This window comes from Panulirus ornatus, chromosome 2 (genome assembly GCF_036320965.1).
Source record: "Panulirus ornatus isolate Po-2019 chromosome 2, ASM3632096v1, whole genome shotgun sequence".
Classification (NCBI taxonomy): domain Eukaryota; kingdom Metazoa; phylum Arthropoda; class Malacostraca; order Decapoda; family Palinuridae; genus Panulirus; species Panulirus ornatus.
In genome coordinates this window covers 14,345,577-14,367,916 of record NC_092225.1, presented here as the reverse complement: position 1 = coordinate 14,367,916, position 22,340 = coordinate 14,345,577, and the positions used below count along the sequence as shown (strand labels likewise).

Genomic DNA, 22,340 nt, shown 5'->3' with positions numbered 1-22,340 from the left:
ACCCTATTATTACTTACTTGATCAAACCACCTCACACCACAAATTGTCCTCAAACATCTCATTTCTAGCACATCCACCCTCCTGCGCACAACTCTATCCATAGCCCATGCCTCGCAACCATACAACATTGTTGGAACCACTATTCCTTTAAACAAACCCAATTTTGCTTTCCAAGATAACATTCTCGATTTCCACACATTCTTCAAGGCTCCTAGAATTTTCGCCCCCTCCCCCACCCTATGATTCACTTCCATGGTTCCATCCGCTGTCAAATCCACTCCCAGATATCTAAAACACTTCATTTCCTCCAGTTTTTCTCCATTCAAACTTACCTCCCAGTTCACTTGAACCTCAACCCTACTGTACCTAATAACCTTGCTCTTATTCACATTCACTCTCAACTTTCTTCTTTCACACACTTTACCAAACTCAGTCACCAGCTTCTGCAGTTTCTCACATGAATCAGCTATCAGCGCTGTATCATCAGCGAACAACAACTGACTCGCTTCCCAAGCTCTCTCATCCACAACAGACTGCAAACTTGCCCCTCTTTCCAAAACCCTTGCATTCATCTAACTAACAACCCCATCCATAAACAAATTAAACAACCATGGAGACAACACACACCCCTGCCGCAAACCTACATTCACTGAGAACCAATCACTTTCCTCTCTTCCTACACATACACATGCCTTACATCCTCAATAAAAACTTTTCCTTGCTTCTAACAACTTGCCTCCCACACCATATATTCTTAATACCTTCCATAGAGAATCTTTATTAACTCTATCATATGCCTTCTCCAGATCCATAAATGCTACATACAAATCCATTTGCTTTTCTAAGAATTCTCCCATACATTCTTCAAAGCAAACACCTGATCCACACATCCCCTACCACTTCTGAAGCCACACTGCTCTTCCCCAATCTGATGCTCTGTACATGCCTTCACCCTCTCAATCAATACCCTCCCATATAATTTACCAGGAATACTCAACAAACTTCTTTTCTTTCTTTCATACCTCTGTAATTTGAGCACTCAACTTTGTCCCTTTTGCCTTTGTACAATGGCACTATGCAAGCATTCCGCCAATCCTCAGGCATCTCACCATGAATCATACATACATTAAATAACCTTACCAACCAGTCAACAATACAGTCACCCCCTTTTTTAATAAATTCCACTGCAATGCCATCCAAACCCACTGCCTTGCCGGCTTTCATCTTCCGCAAAGCTTTTACTACCTCTTCTCTGTTTACCAAATCATTTTCCCTAACCCTCTCACTATGCACACCACCTCGACCAAAACACCCTATATCTGCCACTCTATCATCAAACACATTCAACAAACCTTCAAAATACTCACTCCATCTCCTTCTCACATCACCACTACTTGTTATCACCTCCCCATTAGCCCCCTTCACTGAAGTTCCTATTTGTTTCCTTGTCTTACGCACTTTATTTACCTCCTTCCAAAACATCTTTTTATTCTCCCTAAAATTTAATGATACTCTCTCACCCCAACTCTCATTTGCCCTCTTTTTCACCTCTTGCATCTTTCTCTTGACCTCCTGCCTCTTTCTTTTATACATCTCTCACTCATTTGCATTATTTCCCTGCAAAAATTGTCCAAATGCCTCTCTCTTCTCTTTCACTAATAATCTTACTTCTTCATCCCACCACTCACTACCCTTTCTAATCTGCCCACCTCCCATGCTTCTCATGCCACAAGCATCTTTTGCGCAGGCCATCACTGCTTCCCTAAATACATCCCATTCCTCCCCCACTCCCCTTACCTCCTTTGTTCTCACCTTTTTCCATCCTGTACATTTGTATATTATACTTAATCCCTGTTTCCTGTGTCAGCAAGGTAGTGCCAGGAAACAGCCCATCCACTCAAATATACAAATATATACATACATATAAATAACACATACATATAAATAGATATATACATACAAGAGTCCTGGAAAGAGGGGCAAGTATGAAGTCTGTTGGGGATGAGAGAGCTTGGGAAGTGAGTCAGTTGTTGTTCGCTGATGATACAGCGCTGGTGGCTGATTCATGTGAGAAACTGCAGAAGCTGGTGACTGAGTTTGGTAAAGTGTGTGGAAGAAGAAAGTTGAGAGTAAATGTGAATAAGAGCAAGGTTATTAGGTACAGTAGGGGTGAGGGTCAAGTCAATTGGGAGGTGAGTTTGAATGGAGAAAAACTGGAGGAAGTGAAGTGTTTTAGATATCTGGGAGTGGATCTGTCAGCGGATGGAACCATGGAAGCGGAAGTGGATCATAGGGTGGGGGAGGGGGCGAAAATTTTGGGAGCCTTGAAAAATGTGTGGAAGTCGAGAACATTATCTCGGAAAGCAAAAATGGGTATGTTTGAGGGAATAGTGGTTCCAACAATGTTGTATGGCTGCGAGGCGTGGGCTATGGATAGAGATGTGCGCAGGAGGATGGATGTGCTGGAAATGAGATGTTTGAGGACAATGTGTGGTGTGAGGTGGTTTGATCGAGTAAGTAACGTAAGGGTGAGAGAGATGTGTGGAAATAAAAAGAGCGTGGTTGAGAGAGCAGAAGAGGGTGTTTTGAAATGGTTTGGGCACATGGAGAGAATGAGTGAGGAGAGATTGACCAAGAGGATATATGTGTCGGAGGTGGAGGGAACGAGGAGAAGAGGGAGACCAAATTGGAGGTGGAAAGATGGAGTGAAAAAGATTTTGTGTGATCGGGGCCTGAACATGCAGGAGGGTGAAAGGAGGGCAAGAAATAGAGTGAATTGGAGTCATGTGGTATACAGGGGTTGACGTGCTGTCAGTGGATTGAAGCAAGGCATGTGAAGCGTCTGGGGTAAACCATGGAAAGCTGTGTAGGTATGTATATTTGCGTGTGTGGACGTGTGTATATACATGTGTATGGGGGGGGGGTTGGGCCATTTCTTTCGTCTGTTTCCTTGCGCTACCTCGCAAACGCGGGAGACAGCGACAAAGTATAAAAAAAAAAAAAAAAAAAAAAAAAAAAAAAAAAAATACACATATACATACACATACAAATACATATATACCCATGTACATATTCATACTTGCTTGCCCTCATCCCTTCCCAGTACCACCTCAACCCAAAGGAAACAGCATCGCTACCCCCTGCTTCAGCGAATTCAAATTCTTTAATATTCAGTTATAGAATGCATAATATTCTGAATATATGAGATAAAATGAAGTGAGTGCTGAACAGTAAATGGATGCAATTTTTTCACCCTTTGCAGATGTAGCTCAAGCAGTGACACATGAATTCCAAAGTCAAATGAGAAGCTATAATGAGAACATATGATATAAAATTATTATATGATTAAGGTGAAACCATACAGAGAATGCGCTAAGTTGCACACCTTTTTCTTGATCATTCAGTAGCCTCCAGTGGATGAATTGATATCCCTTGAAGACAGAGAGTCTTTCCAACTCAAGAACTATGAATTAACTTCTTTGAAGAGCCTACTTCCAGTTGCGAAATGTATGGATGTGGTAATACTCCTTGTCCAATGAAGACGATATCCTTGCTGGGGTCAATTGTGATCCTGAAGTACAACACCAATTCTTTAAGCAATTTGGTAATAGTCTCCAATACAGAAAGTAACAATAAATACATGATTATGATAATGAATAAATGAAAAATTGAAGAAATCCATTGAACTTTGTGTAACTACTACAGAAGTATTCATATAAATGAAAAGAAAGCATCTATGCAACTGCGCACCATGTATGAGGACAAGCAAATATACTATAGGTTTGTGACCATAGCTGCATGTCAAATCAGTTGGGGCTAGTGTACAAAAGCATCAACAACAGGCAAGAATAGAGCAATTTCAGATCACTTTCATCACTATTCTACATCAAATTTCTACCTCATCTCTTACCTATTTCAATATTTCATTGTCTCAAAAGACACTTTTTATCAAATGTACAACTGTAAGGATTATCAATGATGAAAATACCTGCATCCTCACACTTGCATTATAAAAGTTACTTTAAAAGCTACAAAAACAGACAAGACCCTTTCACGTAATTCAATACTGTACTGTCAGCTTTTACCTATAATAAGAATGAACTAATAAGGGATCCATTTCTAAGTATGCAATGTATAAATACTGCTCTTCATGATTTTTAAAATTCTGAAACCTATTGTGTCTTATTATTATTTTTTCTTATTAACTAAAGACCACTGCAAAAACTGCAATACAGGTACACCACCGACTTTCCGGCACTCTTGGTTCGAAAGCTTTGCCGAATTAACCATTTTGCCGGACCAACCGTTGTTACGTAATAATTCATCAACACACCTCTAACCCACTAATTATACATCTCCCATGTGTCTAAAGTATACCATGGACTGCAAGAAATTCAAATTAAACAAATATTAAATGTAAAGAAAATAAATGAAATATCAGCTCAGGACTGAGGTGCTTGTCAGCTACGAGTTTTGCAAATTCATCCACATACTCAGCAGCTCCTTCATGGTTGGCAAACCACTTTTCTCCACACACTTTATTCATGGAAATTCCATGACGCTTCTTGAATCTTTGAATCCATCTTTCACTACAGTCACGCTCATGTTGTAATTTAAGTTCTTTATGGAACAACCTAGCCTGGTGCATTATCATGCCACCTGACAAGTCCACTCCATCACTCTGACCCTGTCAAAACCATTGCATCATCGCTCGATCGTGCTCAGTGCTATTACCATCTTTCATAGTTTTTCTAATCGTCATTTGCTTCTTGGAATCGCTGTCTGCATAGAATTTCAATACTTTCTCCCTTTGCTTCTTTATATCATAAACAGTTGATGAACCAATACTGTAGATGTCACACAACTTACACACCGAAACACTATGGTCCATTTTTTTCAACAGTTCTACTTTATCTTGGTTTGATATGGACTGGTATTGACGTTTGACACCACGACTGACACTCTCATATGTCTTAGAAGCCATAGCTAGGGTTAAATTTAAGCAAAATAAGCTAAGAATCTCACAGAATTGTGGTATCACCACCAAGAGCAGTGTAAAGACTGTAAATAAGCGTGCCCTACACACAACACCATCTGTGGCCACCCAGTAAACTAGTCAAGTTCCCTCACGTAATTTTGTCCAGACTAAAGGAGGTGCTCAACCATCAGTTGCCGGAAAATCGGTGGAGTACCTGTACTATGAATCCTTTAAAAGAGATGTGAATAAAGGTACACTTTATTAGTCTGATATACTTCCAAGATCCATATACCTCATCAGCAAATTTTATCAATCAAATGAGGCATATCTCTTAAAAGGATACTACAATGACAAAGCTACCTTGTATACACTTTATTACACTAAAAAATGATATATCTAACTGAATCTACACAAATAATTATGCCTTGATATTAAAATAAACCAACAACAGCACTTAATTTTTTAGTGCTATTGCACTAATATCAACTGATGCTTATGTGGTAAGGTGTCATTGGTATCAATCAACACAATATCCTGCCAAAAAATGAAATATGTACATATGATAAGACTTTGTCAGCAAGCCAAAGAAGGTAAGACAAACAAAGGATGGATCACAGGAGTTGCCTGGAGGCCTCCTTAACCCTCTAGTAACCACAGCGGAGAATTACATGATTTCTCTTGGGACTTGCCACATCTGTAGTGCCCATCTCATAATCCCCTACCACCCTTGGCAACTTCTGCTGCAAGCCCTCTACCCTTAGGACCCACTGACCACCATGCCCTGTCTGCTCGTACTTAGCTTTTGCCACTCCAGTAAATATTGTGTTTTTCATAAAATATGAATGCTTAACTCTTAGTTCATAAGAAAAGTCATGATTTTGATAGTTTTTTATGCTCATCACATAAGTAAAGATGTCATGAATTTTTCTGCACAATGCCAATCCAGTACATTATGTTTTCCTAAAGCAGAAATGGCTTAGTCTTACTCCAGTCAGAAAAGCAATCGTTCTTATGTCTTCTGTAAACTTGAGAAAAAAATGCACAATGGAGAAATCAACTCCACTCTAGAAAGGTTAATAAGCAACTGCTGTGACATATTGTTTTTCTGACACTTATGTTCTGGGCCCAACTGCCTGTGTAGGTTGGACCTGAAAAAACAGCACGTCCATCCCACAAATTGCTAATCTAACAAGTTTGGATGGGAGGATGTGGAGTGTCTTGGTGATCTGAGATTGGAAGTGAACCAGTGAGAGAGAGAGATAGAGAGAAGCACAATCCATCTGTGTCTAGAATAGCATTCCCATCCCAGAGATAGATCATGCATAGTTTTATAAAAGCCAGGAACAGCTCGCATAATTTCTGAAAGCATTCCTTTTTCTTTTCTTATATACATAATTACCTCTCCACCTTAATGAGGCAGCATCAGTCAATGGGCCTCTTAGGAAAAATTCATTTTTTTCCTTGTTCTGTTCCTTATTTTAGAAAGTGTTAGTTCAGGACGGGAGGAATTTCAACTCTGCTCCCACCCATTTTGGTCAGTATTCTGTGACTTGAGACATTTTTCTCACTTATCCCCAAAGTAAAAAGAAAAAAAAAATCATTTACCTTAATATACTGTTTTGCACAAAATGGGAATCTTCTCTTAAAAGTCTGTAACACGGCCTTTACGCTCCCAGTCCCCATATCGTGTTGGTTCTGGTCCTCTTGGTCCTCCAACCTCACCAGTGCTTGGGTTAACATTGTCTGGGAATGGTTGTAAAGGTTCCTTCTCTTGGTAAGGATGAATGCCCTCCTCTATTTCTTGACCATCTAGTTTACCTACATATTGGAAGCCAGTGAGGTGCTAATACTACACCATTTACACAAAAGTGTATAATCTTAATAAATTGGGAACTTTCAACAAAGTAAATGATAAATAAACAATACTTCTAAAATCTTGTACAACAGCAATAGTTTTAAAATGAATCTTGTACAACTAACTAGCAATAAATCCATACCATCCTTCACAAAATATAAACATACACATCTCGAAAGAAAAATGTTATTACAGTAGCTGTGGCTAATGTCTTTTCTGGACAAATTACTGCACTGTAATACATGGCAGTAATGGTATATCGGCATACATCATCTCATAATCATACATCACTTCATGATCAGTGTTAACACAGAAGACAGATCCTAAGCAATCATTACAAATCTCAACCTGCTCCAAATCTAAAACTCTACTTGTATAAATGCATCCCTAATTATAACATCATATCTGCTTTCATTATCTCCAAACTAGCGAATCAAATTAAAATATTTGTGATATTGTTCTAAACATTCACATTATTTCATTCAGTCTAAAATTCATCATAAAGTTTAATTCATACATATGTCTATCTACCCAGTCACTGCTGCATGTGATATATGACATGTAAGATCATCTTATGATTTTTTCCCAATTAGGATATATATTCTTAAAAGGCTGAAAATACAGAGCAGTGAAGAAGTTAATGAAAAGCAATTATTAATTTGTAAGGGGGATTAAACTACTTTCTATTAGGAATCAAGCCATAGAGAGGACTTGACGATATATACATAGCTAAAATATCTTCAAAAATACATTAGATGGATTTGCATAGGAAAAAACTGCATATGATACACTTATAATTTCATAAGGTTATGTTTCTACCTACCACGCAAAACTATGATTACTGAAAGAAATGGGAAAAATGAGGTTACAATTAAAAGTAAAAGTAACCAATTTCACCCCTTGAATTCCATACAATGTAATCATCACAGTACAGCACATCCTGCATCAAAATTTCAATCCAGAAACACACAAACAATAAACAAAACATAATCACCTGTTACATGAGTAACAGTATAAGGAAAATACATATTAAACAGATCTCCAGAATGAACACCTAAAATCAGAAGACCTGAAATTGGAATGTCTGCACAGCTAAGATTACCACTAGTTATTTCTGGTACCTCTATGATGTCCAACCCCTGTCACTTCATCTTCCATGAAATTTCTGAAGTCTGTCTCAGTCTACTGTGCAACTTTTTGAAAGCAGAGACAGAAGAAATCTGGGTAAGTATAATAAATGTGTTCTTAATAATTACATACAATGTAGCTGTCAAGTTGTACTACACTGACCTAGGTAGCTGTCTTTTCTTTCTACCTCGCTAACGTGTGGACTATTGGCATTCTGTCCACAAACATAGAATCTCTCCTTGTCAGTTGTAATACTTAACACTTAACTCATGCAGATGATTCATTGTAACTCTAGAATTTCCTGCAGTAACACCATGCACTAGCCCTGCCTTTCAGCAAATTGACTGGAGCAGTAGACAGAAGTAGTAGGTAGGAACATTTAGGCTGGAGCTTTAGGTAGAAACATTAGGCAGAAGTAGTAGGTAGGAGCATTAGATAGAAGTAGTCATTTAGAACATTAGGTAGAAGCCTTTGCAAACACTGCACTAGACTTGCCCTCTGTCCATGGTAAGGGTGAGGCACTAAAGGCTAAGAAGCAGCACTGGGCTTCTTTAGTTATGGAGACTGTTGCCTTGGCCACCACTATGAGGGAGTTCCAATTGGAATGGGCATCAGAGATACAGATAGTATCACAAATAAAAAACAGTACCTAAATATAATCCTATAAAATCCAAATTCCAAATGCTGCTCTGGCCCAAGGAATTCATATTGGGGCTCTTCCTCTACTAAAAATTTACTTGTTTTGATAAAATCTTTTTCACTTTATAATGAAGGGAAAATAAGTGCTATGAACAATCAGGTATGTTAATCACTACATGAGTCTCCTTGCATGTCTATTTATGTTGAAAAAAGTTTTGTAGTGACACTGCTGTACTTGTTTCAAAATCTTTTTCACTTTATAATGAAGGGAAAACAAGTGCTATGAACAATCAGGTAGGTTAATCACTACTTGAGTCTCGAATGCCTATTTATGTTGAAAAAAGTTTTGTTGTGACACTGCTGGATAAAAGTGACTGATGAACCTTTACTGGACAGCAGTCATTTTTTCCCCTTTCGAACAAGTTAGTCCAGAATTATGTGCTTCATAGTGAATACCAGCAAAACTAACACACATTGATAAGGATTTTGATTTGATGCATGCTGATAAGCCACCACTTTGAGGTATGTACTGTATAATGCTGTTTTACTGTAGTATAATCCTGTGACTTTATCATATTTCAATCTTGATATGTTTTTCTGTAAACATAGTTACGAGTCACTAAAGTATGGTGGACTGCTTGCGTTAGGGCAGTTTTGGCTGCATTTAAAGAAGCCACATGTACATGAAATTAAAAACTGCAAAAGTTTATTCTTTCACAGCATATTTTAAATCACCTTTCAAATGCCTGTTGAAATTTTTTATGACAAACATTCAACTGATGTTATAATACAACCCCAACTTGATTTCCTCTTAAAAATGAAAATGTTTGCAGAAATGGTTTACTGATGTGTTGATCCAGCCCTTGTCATGAAAGCTACTTTCACATAGTATTACTGATTAGTTTTGACAATGTTAATTAACACAATCCTTTCACTTTTGAAGATACAATAATATAAAAATAATAAATGAGTATGATGTCAGAAACAGCTTTTTGAAGTACAAAAAAGTAGACAGTGGAACAAGATAACTGTGCTGAAATTTGAGTCCACTAATAAGAAATTCAGAAGCATGTATGATAAAAAAGTCAAAGTTAGAGATGAGATATTATGAGAAGTAAAACTCAGATTTAACATTATTATTACTTGTACAACCCCAGGACCCCTTATCCAGGGGCTGCTACAGTTTCAAGGCAACACTACAGTGAGTAGAAAAGACAGGATGTAATAATGTTCTATTAACAAGTTACAGTTAATTCCGTAAGGATTCATGATTTGTATGTGAGGCATAATTAAACGAAAGCAAACAGTGGTAAAATGTGCTAAAGGAATGCTGCAAAATGCACAACAATATGCTGGTGAATTTTGTAATTGTAACATATGATGGGTGTGAGTGTGGGAAGAGGAAAATGAGAAACATGAACAGTCAGCAGAGTAAGAAGGCATCCTAAGAGGAAACTGATAAATGAAGAGAATGGATGAAGGCAACATGACTAAAATTAAGTATTTCAAAGACACAGAGGGACTAATTGAGATAAGAACTGGTGAAAGTGTGGGAGGAAAACAGGTGGGAGAATATGACAGCAAGGGATGTCTTAAAGTATGAATCTTTTGAAAAGTGCAGAAGCTAAAGAAAAGGAGTTATATACATCACTCTCTTGTAGTGGCAAAAGTTAAAGAGGATATTACAAAAATTACTGACCAATTGGTGTCTTAGCCTTCTTAAGTGTACTTTTATTGGAGTCATCATCATTGGATGCTGAGGAAGAGGCCATTCTACGGGATAAAGGAGACAGCATACCTAGAAAGAGGAATCTTGTTTAAATTTCAAAGTCTTAAACTAACTTCAATTTTTTCATATTTGTTTGCTGTTTCCCGTGTCAATGAAGTAGTGCCAGGAATGAAGAAATGCTGCATTCGCTCGCATCCATTCTCTAGCTCATGTGTAACGCACTAAAACTTTTATGTAATTGAAAAAATGATAACGGAAATTCGACTGCAAAATAATGTAAATAAAGGTTTGAAAACACGTTTTACACCAATGCATAACGGAAATTCGACTGCAAAATAATGTAAGTAAAGGTTTGAAAACATGTTTTACACCAATGCATTAATTATCTTTATATGAAACATTCATTACAATTACTAGGAAGTGGTGTGCAACAGCTAAAAGTGACCTATCCATTCCAAATTCCAGGGAATCAGGTACATTCTGTCCCAAAAAACACATTTACTCAACTAATGAACAGTGTGGTAAAGTGAACCATGGACTTTCCCACTCCTACTTGCTTTTTCTCTGCACACTATGTATGAAGCAGAAAAATTGAAACAACTGTACAGAAGAAATGTATAAAAATTTACACACGCAGTTTTTAATAAGTTATGAATAGCATGTGCACTTGTTTCTGAAGAGGAATGATATCTTTATGCTGTACTTTATGCTATTGAAAAATCATGAATCTCTTACAACACCTTTCTCTCAGGTAAATCAGTGTACAGGATTTCATCACTGGTAATTTCATGATGACAATGTTCTTCTTTATCCCAAGATTATAAACTGATAGTTTGGAGGGTTATGAAGATCATAAAAAATGTAGTTCTAATTAATGTAAACTTAGGCGAGACGCATAGAATCGACAAAACTTACCTTATTTTTTCAACACAGTTGAAGCATATCAGTGACATTACAATATCATCTGGTGAATATTGCTACATAGTGAAGAATGTTTGCTTAAGGTGGTTCATGTAATGAGTGTGGTTTTGTGCACATGAACATACACAGAGCCCAAAACTGGAAGCCAGTACAAACACATTTCCCTCAACAATAATGCTGCTTTTTTTTCTGTCAATCTGAGCATGTGTTTCACATACTTTTACTTTCCATGATCTTCATAGCTTCCTCCAGTACTGCCATAACCAGTCCCTGTTAGAGTCTCTGTGAAATCAGCAAGGATTTTTTAATTCTGAGGGTCTGGAACTGAAGAAACTCGAGTTCAACGTTTCATGAATATCAATTTTTAATCATATTTTCCTTATATCATCATTCAGCAAGTGAACTTCATCACCTTTTTTTTTTCCTAGCTTAAAACTTCATACATACTATCACAAAATCTCATACGAACTCAGTTTGTTAATGTTCATGTAAAGTTCCCCCAGGCCACTATAGAATCTAATAGAATTTTTCATAAAATCTGATTATCAGCGAAAGGGTGAAACTTCTTTCACTTTCTCTACATCATTCCAAATTAGTATTTTTGTAAAGCTGCAATAAGTGAGAGTAAATAAATCAATAATTCCACAGGTTACAAATTCATGCAAGATATTACATGTAGAAAATTATATCCCATGTGATTAGTGCAATTTACAGCTTACTTATTTACAATCGATATCACTTCTGATCAATTATTCGTTTTTCAAATGAAGCAATGTCATGAATATAACGTTATTAATACATAAAACAAGTTGGTAGTGTCAACATCATTATCGGAATATCATTAGGATGACAATGACCTACCATTAAAATACCTGACGACTGAAGACCTGGACATCATTTTTACGAAAAGTATTACACTCCTTTCGCTCATTAATGTCCAATCAGGTTAAGTTCTATTTTTCTTTTCTCTCCTGTGATCACCAAAGTGAGAGGAGGCTTGACTAGATGTCTACAAGGATCCGCATCTTGCATCCCTTGGTCTCTCAGGGTGATGGCTACGTAACACCTGGAGAAAATGAAGGAAAACGAATATTTCTATTCACACACACGGTGACTTTAATAATGTGGTCTCGTAGTCTCATATGTCTATTAAAAGTTCGTGGCTCTAGAAAAAAGGCAAAGTGGGTAACGATCTTGTCCACATCTTTGTGTAGATATGTCTTTCCATGTCATTCATGTGAGCTCTAAATGATTGCGAGTAGATTTTTTTTAAAGCCTTATTAAAAAATGTCATTCCCACCAGCTTTAAGTGACTGCTATTTGTGTCTTACGGGGAGAGATTTTTACACTCAAAATCGAATCTGTAATAAAAATGGTGCTCCTATACAATGACCTTCATATCCAAGGGTGCAACAAAAATATATCTTTTATCTATATATTTATAATTAGCACATGTAGTACTTTACCTGCAGATTTGTGTTAAGAAACAATTTGCTTTAATATGTACTTACCTATTACAATCTACCTACTTTTAGTGTGAATACTGCGTTACATAGAAACACTTGATATGTTGATATGCATCGAACAATAATAGAAGAAAGCTAAACAATATAATACCATAATTACATAAAATGTACTATAGGACTATATGGTGTAATCAAACAGTTTGATAAGAAAGTGGATTTTTTTTCTAACAAATCAAAACAAAACTAAAAGGAGGTACATGTACATTACATTATTTTGGGCTTGTGTATATCCAACACAAGAACATCTTTATCTCAACCCTGTAATTAAGACTTGGAATTTAAGTGATAAATGTGCATTTCCATAGAAGACACAGTCAAACTATGAGGATTTACGGTAATAAGGTTCATGATATCATCTTACATTGTGTTAGAAGTGTAAACACAACGTAATACGTGGACCCACTGATAGCGAGGTAAACAGAATAGCAGACGCTGACAAAGTTATACCATTGCCATAACTCTGTGCGGACTTTAAATAAACAAGAATGTGTATTTTGGGTACTGCATGTTGCAAAGTTATTTTCATCTTAGAGAAAGCAACATCTTTCGCAAAATATATTCAATGAAACATGATTATACGAATAAATATGTCAATGTTGCCTAAAGCAGCATTAGCGCCATCTAGTAAAAAGAATATAAACTAATTATCAAACAGACATCATCAATATTGGTCATAATGTTTTCCGTCTTACTAGCGTTCCAGTAAGTCTTACACAATTGTAAACAAAGGGTTAGGTCCCACCAGATATCAGGATTTCAATTATCTATGTTGATGTGGATTTTCTTGTCCAAGCATAGATGACGTAGAAACTTTCCAGTAACCTGAAGACAACAAAAAACAAAAGCTTCATTGAATGATATGAGTTACAGTTACAAAAAAATTCAAATTCTTTATTACATATTCTCAAGGATTCGTTTCCTGCGCTACCTTGAAAACAGTACTAAGATACAGAAAATACAATGAGGGCGTGCATTAACTTAAAATTGTATTGGACACCTGCTGAAAATAGGTTCAAGAGTCTTCGACCATTGGTTACTAATTGAAGTTGACGGCCCACTGATCTAGAAAAAAAAAGGTAGAGCATTTCATTAATTGTGTTTAGTGATCTCGAAACCCGTGGTTTTTAGCACCATACTACAAGGTCACCACAGTTATTGATAAACTGTAGAAAACAAGGAAGAGCGTAGTACAACACGTGAACTTTAAGTCAGCAAGGGACTTATTGCATTGCATATGGTTGTAACAAGCACTGTCAAGAATCAAGGCTATGCCGGGAGTCACTAAAGACATTTAAGATAAGGACTCGTCAATCAAACGGCAGTTACCAAGATATCTTCACAGATAGGATGCCCTGTAAGACATTGTTTTGGCTATATCTTCAACATTTCTTGGTTATCCTCATGTCTCATACATTGTAAGTGGAACTTGCAAAGTGTTGGTTATTTTCTGTAAATTCTTATACATAATAGTATCCATCTCAGAACATCAATTTGTTTAGTCAGTTTCATTGGTTATTCATTTAAGATTTCCAAACGATATTGATTTAGAAAAGACAAACTGTCATTTGTCTAGCTTTGTCTTGCCTTTTGATACTCTGCATCGATTTACCTCTTTAAAGCATTTTCGCAACTTGTTAGCCTTCCTCATATCTTATTTTCGCTAATGAGGGCACCTTATATACGAAGCATGTCTTTCCTCATGTATTTCAAGTGGTTCAGCGGATGGCTAATCGACTCATCCTTGCCAGGTCGTGAAACTTTTCATTTCACTTAAGTGTCTCTACTTTGGATCATATTCAAAGCAAATCACCGAGAGATGGCATCAGTATATTAATGACAACTACAATGAAATGTAAGATGATTTTCTCAAAGTAGTGAAGAATCTGGGAGATCCCTCACTGCTCAGGGCGTCCTTCATTGTGGGAACTCTCGACATGGCAGGAATTTGGAGCGAGGGACGTTGCTGCCTTGCGCAATCACACGATCCCCCCACCCCACGCCTCCACCGTTCTGCCTATACACAGCCACATGGCCTGTAGTTATACATCACACCCAAGATGGTGTCAGTGATACCGATGCTTTTTATGCAGCTTTAGATTTGCTTCACAAAGCATCTCCACCAGCAGTCATAATTCACTTACAAGATGGCATTAATGACGCGTCGCTTCCATATTGCAATCATCATTCACTATCCCAACGATACTTACCCCCATGCTGTGCCCCGTGTCCTAATAAGTTAAACATTGCCATTCAACTACCGTATCAAGCCACCACGTGCCCTCAGCCAGGCCATAATTACGCCTCCTCCCTCCTGCAACTCAATCATACGACCTCGACAACGTCTCCACCCTTCCGCAGCACATCATAGGACCTCGACAAATCAATTCAGTGGGTGTACTGGAGGGAACAGTTCAGACTGTATCACACTTTGGTCATACCGGCATCTTGGATCAGTAACTTTACTGAGCATGTGCATGTGTGCGTGTGTGAGTTTAAGAATATAGAATAATTGAATAGCCACAACGCGTACGCAGTTCTCAACTTAATTGAATGATAAAAGAACTGAGTAAGAATTATAATGAACGAGAAAGAAATTGAGGGGAAATGGGAGTAGTGGGGAGGGTGAGGAAACGGGACAGTGACGCTAGCTTAGTTTCGTCTTAGGGGCAAAAGTGTGAACATCTCGTTTTCAGATTCACATGTAAGCTTACAGACACAGTTATTTCTTTAACAGCAAGAAGTATGGATAGATGGTTAAAACGTGATAGCTGAAGCAGCCGCAGCAGCAAGTGAAGGAATCAAGCAGCTGTAAAGAAAAAGAAAACAGACCTACCTATATATATCGGCAATACAAGGAAGATTATACGCTTTTTGGATTTACTGCTACGAATTCTGATCTTCCGGAAGCTTTGTGCTTTTGTTGGGAGAGGTTGGCCAACAGTAGTATGAAACTAGCTCACCTCCAACGTCACCTGAACGCACATCAGTGTCATGTTAAACCTGCCGAGTTTTTATAGAAGGAAAACTTTCTGACTTTAAGTGTTCCCAGACAACAATAGGGAAAGCCTCCACAACATGAACCAAATCTCTGGAAGGATCTTTAGCTGTATCTTTATTAGCTTCTAAAGCTAAAAAGCCATTTGATGTACCTGAAGAACTGATGCTGGCAGCTGCTTTGTGATGGCAGAAAAAAAAAAAAAAAATGCAAGATAAAAAGTAAGCTGACCAACTAAAGGCTGTTCCTTTGTCACTTTAAACTGTTTCTCGGAGGGTAAATGAAATGAGGACAGATATTATTGATAGAGTTGTGCTTAAGCTGAAAACAAGTCAGTTTTTTTTTCATTTCAACTTTATGAATCGACTGACATTAGTGGAGAGGCTCAACATGTCTTATTTGTGAGATACATTGATGGAGATGATTTAATGAACATGTACTTTTTTTTTCAAAAAATTAGAACACAACTGGGGAAGCCATTTTCAATGTCATTAATCAGTTTTTCTCTAAACAAGGGCTTAGTTGGAAATCTTGCATTAACTTGTGCACAGACGCTGCAGCATCCATGACCGGGAAATTGAAGGGACTCGTTGCATGGATTAAGAAGGAAAATCCTGATGTGGAGTGGACTCATTGCATCATTCATAGAGAATCATTAGCAACTAAAACAATGAGTTCAGAGTTGCATGGGATATTGAATGATGGCGTCAATCACCTTCATAAAGTCAAGGCCACTTAATGCTCACCTGTGCGAAAGCATAGTGTTTAAGCGCACACAGCTATTACTGCACACAGAGGTAGACTGGTTGTCGACGGAGAGGGTCATGAAGTATGTAGGGTGTCCAGGGGGTGTAGTGAGTGGGGTCTCACCTGACGTTACGAAAGGCAGCCACAGATGTCGCAGCCGCTAGGGGTTGCATCATTCCGTCCCTCGCTACAGATACTGATTACATGATACACTCCTATACTTCCCAACCATTCTCCTCTTCTGATGTTGGCCAACACAGAACTGGACTTTTAAAGGGGGTCATCTGCACCACCCACTAGTCCCTCACCTGTGGCGTCCCTCAGGGTGCAATGATAGGACCCCTGTGCTTTCTCATCCTTACAAGTAATTCTCTGATGGTTACACCTGCTCGATATAAGTAGATGACTCTGCCATTGGTATCGGTGTTGACACCATCACTCCAGACTACATCGCCATCCAGAAAAAAACCCTTAACAGCCTCCAGAACTAAATCTCGACAGCGTTATGAACCTCACTTCCAGCCCTATCCCACCTCCTACTGTCTCACAAGGGCCCCAGCACCTCCAGATTCATCAGTTCATCAAGTACTTCGATGTCACTGGACGATGGACTAAGCTGGAAGGAACACGTCTGTTGTTAAGAGTAAATCCTCCAGCTATCGTCTCTACTTTCTTCGTCGATCCGAGACGCTTGGACTCCCTGAATCTGAACTCCACATCATTTACACCCATTTTATTCTTCTTAAGTTCACCAATGCGTCCCAACCTGGTCTTCCCCGCCATCTACCAACACAACTGGGGTTACGGCAAAAAAAGGTGTAAAAAGATCATCCTCGCTCCCTTCTACACCATTCATCAACTCGACGCGCCTCTCCTCAACCATCACTTGGACCTCATCGTCCAGCATTTCGGAAAGAAGCTATTGTATTATCACCTCCTGTCACCGGATATTCCTCTTCCACAAGATGCAGTTCGACACCACATTATCTTCGAGCAGACCACCACAGGGACAGCTCCATCCCAACCACCATGGACTGCCATTGATAGCCCCATTTTCTTTAGTGTTAAACTTTATAAAAATGTTGAGTACTTTGTATATTTTCAGCCTTTGGCTTGATCAATCGACCATTTTTATTATTATTATTATTATTATTATTATTATTATTATTATTATTATTATTATTTACCACACCTTATTTTTCCCAAGTTCTAGATGACCACTTCGATAAACAGATACAATGACAAATAAGCTTGACTCTCGACAAGCTTGATTCATGACTTAGCATAACTGTTGCCAGATAGATAACTTGTCTTTTCAAAAGCTTAACTCTTGGCAAGCTTGACTCGACCAGCATATCCGTTGACAAGCTTTACTGTCAAGGTTGTCTCACGTAAGCTTGACCGACACTCTTGACAAGCAACATTACAGACAGGCTTACCTCGTGATAAGCTTGACTCTTGATAGTTTGAAAAGCTGAACTCATGACAAGCTTGACTTGATAAACTTCGACTCCTGAAAAGCTTTACTTGTCACTTTCTTGTCCTGATAAGTTTCCTTATTAATGCTTGGATCACGTCAAGCTTAAATTTTGGGGAGCTTAACCCTTGATAAGCTTTATTCTTGACATTTAACTTTTGACAAGCTTAACTCCAGATAAGTTTCACTTTCAAGTCTCTTGAGTTTTGACTTTTAACAAGCTTACGAGCTTAACTAATGGAAAGCTTAACTCATGACAAGCTTGTTTCTTGGACATCACTGATTTCGACGCGCTTGTCGTGTGACAAGCTTGATTCTCGACGAGCCTGTTTCTTCACAAGCTTGACACGCTTGAGTTGAGAACCTTGAGGCGTGACGAGATGTTATTCGTTGGACGCTTGACGCTTGACCTTTTTTTTTTTTTTCTCTCTCTCGACACAGGAAGCACAACCCTGATGTAAAGGCTGACCTTTTGCATCAAGCGTGGTGACCCCCCCAGCCCGTCTTGTTATGGGTATGTTGTTCCGTTACACTCACACCCACAACACCCATCACTGCAACACCCACCACGACAACAGTCTTCACCACTGCACCTAGCACCGCCACAACACCCATCAACCACAACACCCACGTGCGCTACAAGTCTTCACTTTTACACCCACCAACCACAACACCCACCCCTGCGACACCCACCACTACAACACCCACCAACCACGCAACACCCTGCATTTCTAATACCCATGACTGCTGGCCCTTCATGACCAATGGCCTCATGCCTGTCTGGACAGACTTTAAGATCAAATTACCAGGAAACTTTTCAATAAACCTGTCCACATCATCTGGGACGACACTGAACTTTTCCTCCCTCTGGGTAAAATCGCTAGTGGATTAGTTCACCATAGACGAAGCTGTATCAATGAGGGTCATGTCTCGTCGAAGAACCTTTCACTACAAAGGAGTATGCGCTCTCCTGCTCCTGGAAATAACGCAGCCTTGGGCAGCAGTTGTCTTTAGAAAAAGCTACATGGGCTACACCCAGACATTACCTAGTGTTATGTTTATACGCCGCTGGGGCTTGTATGTGTCGTTATACATCAATGACAAGGTAATACGTAATACAGTTCCATGACAAGGTAAGACAGATTACATCCATGACAAGGTAATACGTAATACATCCATGACAAGGTACAGCACAATATGCTATGACTTGGTCTTACATAACGGCCGCTGCTGGTGGCCATGAGCGTCCCTGAACTCAAACCGTTGCCAGGAGTCAGCTGGTACCTTATGAAGGTCAGTGAACGGGCTCAGTGAAGAAGGTGGAGGAGGAAAAGGAATAAGAAGAGGAGAGAAAGGTCACTGGTTTGGACGTATGGGCCGGATGATTAGAAAGTGGATGTGAGCGAATAAGGCCGTTTTTCGTGTTTAGAGAGAGAGAGAGAGAGAGAGAGAGAGAGAGAGAGAGAGAGAGAGAGAGAGAGAGAGAGAGAGAGAGAGAGAGAGAGAGAGAGAGTGTGTTACATGCACAGATCACACACACCCAAGGTTCATGGGAGGTGGTCTGGTCTTACCACTGAAATAGATGCCGTTCGCTTAAGAGCAGTGCAAGAAATGGATACCAAAGCAAAGACTCATCCCGCCCTCCACTCCCTCCGACAATATTTTGTGACGTTAAATGGCATTTGCCATTTTCTAGACAACTCAGCAATTACATCTAGATCCACTTATAATAGTCTTAGACTACTTCGTCATTTGCTATGTCGTCTGCGAACTACATCAACGTCTTTATTATAGATGATGAGAAGTATAGGTTCCAGGACACCCTTGGCCACTGTACCCCAGTAGTAACTGGGGGCCACGGTGGGGGCTTCACCATTCATAGCGACTCTGCTTTTACTTCTCTCCAGTTTCCTATACCACCAGTAGTCCCTATGGCCTTGGTTTTATGCCTCGGGTTATCTTGGAGGACTTGGTCGAATGTTTTTTGGAAGTCCAGAAGTATAGTGTCTGTTGCTTTAGTATTATCGTGGGTACTGAAAAATCTATCGGACTGGGTTGGTCAAGATAAGCAACGATTTTGCTGTGAGGCTAATAGGCCGGTAATTGCCTAGCATTTCAGGGCTTCCCCTCATTGAATATAGGAGTGACGTCTGCTAGTTTCCACAGTCCTCCAGTACTATTCCATCGTGGAGAAATTTATTGACAATATAGATTAACGATTTGCTTAGTTTCATGTTCGATGTTTTTCTTAGTCGTCAACTTATCTCTTGTGTGATATTTGTCTGATGATGTTGTGTTCTGTTTATCTCGATCTCAAAATCATTTTGCTCTTTTCTGGTGTAAAAACAGAGCTGAAAAATAATGGGTTCCCAATCTCCGTTTACTAAGGCTCTTATCCCATACCTTATGTTTCTTATTGATACATCTACAAAATCTTTTAGGATCACTAGTGCTATATCTTGATAACTTCTTTTCTTACTCTCTCTTGACTTGCTTGGTAAGTCATTTACGTCTCTCCTAGCGTTATTATATTACGTTTTAAGATTTAGGGTGAATTGCCTGATTCTTATAAGCTTGTCGACTTTAAGCGCCTTATAGCTCTTGGTGTTGCTGTATCTGGGAAGTACCCGTTCAGGCCTGTTGTTAATTTTATTGTTTCTGTCGTGTATGGGAACGCATATGTATTGTTGGTAGACAAACTAACGTTTTGAATATGTTCACATTACCTTTAGGGATGAACCAGCAAGGGTGGGACTCTTCAACGCGTCGTGCAACCCATTAAAATCCACTTTTGTAAAGTTAAGGTAATAATTTTTTTTTTCTTTAGGGGAGTCAGTTTCAAGATTTATATCGAACCAAACCTTGTTATGGCCACATTTACCTACATGTTCGCCAACACGAGTATTGGTTACCCTGGACGCAAGAACTAGATCAATTTTATTAGCTTCCCTAGTCGACACCATGACGGTTTAGTGGAGAAAATTGTCTCCGCCAGAGTCGATCAGTCGGGCAGGTTCACTTTCTATACCTGAGAGAGAGAGAGAGAGAGAGAGAGAGAGAGAGAGAGAGAGAGAGAGAGAGAGAGAGAGAGAGAGAGAGAGAGAGAGAGAGAGAGATTTTTTCACTGTGTACGTATGTTTTCTGCTATCATAAAGTGAACTGCTGTCGTCGCTGCTCACATACAATACTCCTCCACCAGCAGGTGAATCTATAATATCATCATACCCGGCACAGTACCCGGGGGACGTGGCAAGGTGTGGGGACATCTGTCATTTACCTGTGGGTCAGTGAGGCAATACAATACCGCGACACCTTTAGGGCCCCGACACTTGTACCGATCCGGTTACAACTGGTCCAGTTTCGTATGGCGAATCTTCCTTTGCTAACGGGTCGAGGAGGATGGTCGAGATCTGGTTGAAAGCTGGTTGAATTTCTCTCTACGATTAGTTTCTCTTTTAAGGAGGCTGTGCAAGGCTATGGTTACTTTCTGTGAGATGACTCGTGTTTAGTCTGGTCGGTGAAGGAAGCCCCGTCCTTCCGATGGCTCGGGTCTGGTCTGGTCGGTGAAGGAAGCCCCGTCCTTCCGATGGCTCGGGTCTGGTCTGGTCGGTGAAGGAAGCCCCGTCCTTCCGATGGCTCGGGTCTGGTCTGGTCGGTAAAGCAAGCTCCGTCCTCCTGATGGCTCGGGTCTGGTCTGGTCGGTAAAGCAAGCTCCGTCCTCCTGATGGCTCGAGTCTGGTCTGGTAGGAAGCCCCGTCCTTCCGATGGCTCGGGTCTGGTCTGGTCGGTAAAGCAAGCCCCGTCCTCCTGATGGCTCGGGTCTGGTCTGGTCGGTAAAGCAAGCTTCGTCCTCCTGATGGCTCGGGTCTGGTCTGGTCGGTAAAGCAAGCTCCGTCCTCCTGATGGCTCGGGTCTGGTCTGGTCGGTGAAGGAAGCCCCGTCCTTCCGATGGCTCGGGTCTGGTATGGTCGGTAAAGCAAGCTCCGTCCTCCTGATGGCTCGGGTCTGGTCTGGTAGGAAGCCCCGTCCTCCTGATGGCTCGGGTCTGGTCTGGTCGGTAAAGCAAGCTCCGTCCTCCTGATGGCTCGGGTCTGGTCTGGTCGGTGAAGGAAGCCCCGTCCTTCCGATGGCTCGGGTCTGGTATGGTCGGTAAAGCAAGCTCCGTCCTCCTGATGGCTCGGGTCTGGTCTGGTAGGAAGCCCCGTCCTCCTGATGGCTCGGGTCTGGTCTGGTCGGCAAAGCAAGCCCCGTCCTCCTGATCGTTTCACGGTAGTCTTGGGCTGTCTTGGGTAGCTCTGGTGAGTCTCAGTTGTTAGCGTTCGTGATCACTCCGGGATCGGTGATG

The 22,340-nt window shown here is 39.9% G+C and overlaps 1 protein-coding gene across 1 annotated transcript; it reads right to left on the bottom strand.

Annotated features, from left to right (window-relative positions):
* Positions 1-3,031: 3,031 nt before the first annotated feature.
* LOC139753482 (succinate dehydrogenase assembly factor 4, mitochondrial-like) lies at positions 3,032-12,253 on the bottom strand. The gene is made up of 4 exons (XM_071670047.1): positions 12,112-12,253; positions 10,300-10,398; positions 6,584-6,796; positions 3,032-3,571 (listed from the first exon to the last, which is right to left on the bottom strand). The coding sequence occupies exons 1-3, from the start codon at positions 12,179-12,181 to the stop codon at positions 6,621-6,623; spliced, it is 345 nt and encodes a 114-aa protein (XP_071526148.1). The 5' UTR covers positions 12,182-12,253; the 3' UTR covers positions 3,032-3,571; positions 6,584-6,620.
* Between the last annotated feature and the right edge of the window lie 10,087 nt (positions 12,254-22,340).

Coding starts and splice junctions, on each gene's coding strand:
- LOC139753482 (XM_071670047.1), bottom strand. CDS start 12,181: ATGAGCGAAAGGAGTGTAATACTTTTCGTAAAAATGATGTCCAGGTCT. Junction 10,399..12,111: donor AGTCGTCAGGTATTTTAATG/GTAGGTCATTGT, acceptor TCCTCTTTCTAG/GTATGCTGTCTCCTTTATCC. Junction 6,797..10,299: donor GAAGGCTAAGACACCAATTG/GTCAGTAATTTT, acceptor TCCAATATGTAG/GTAAACTAGATGGTCAAGAA.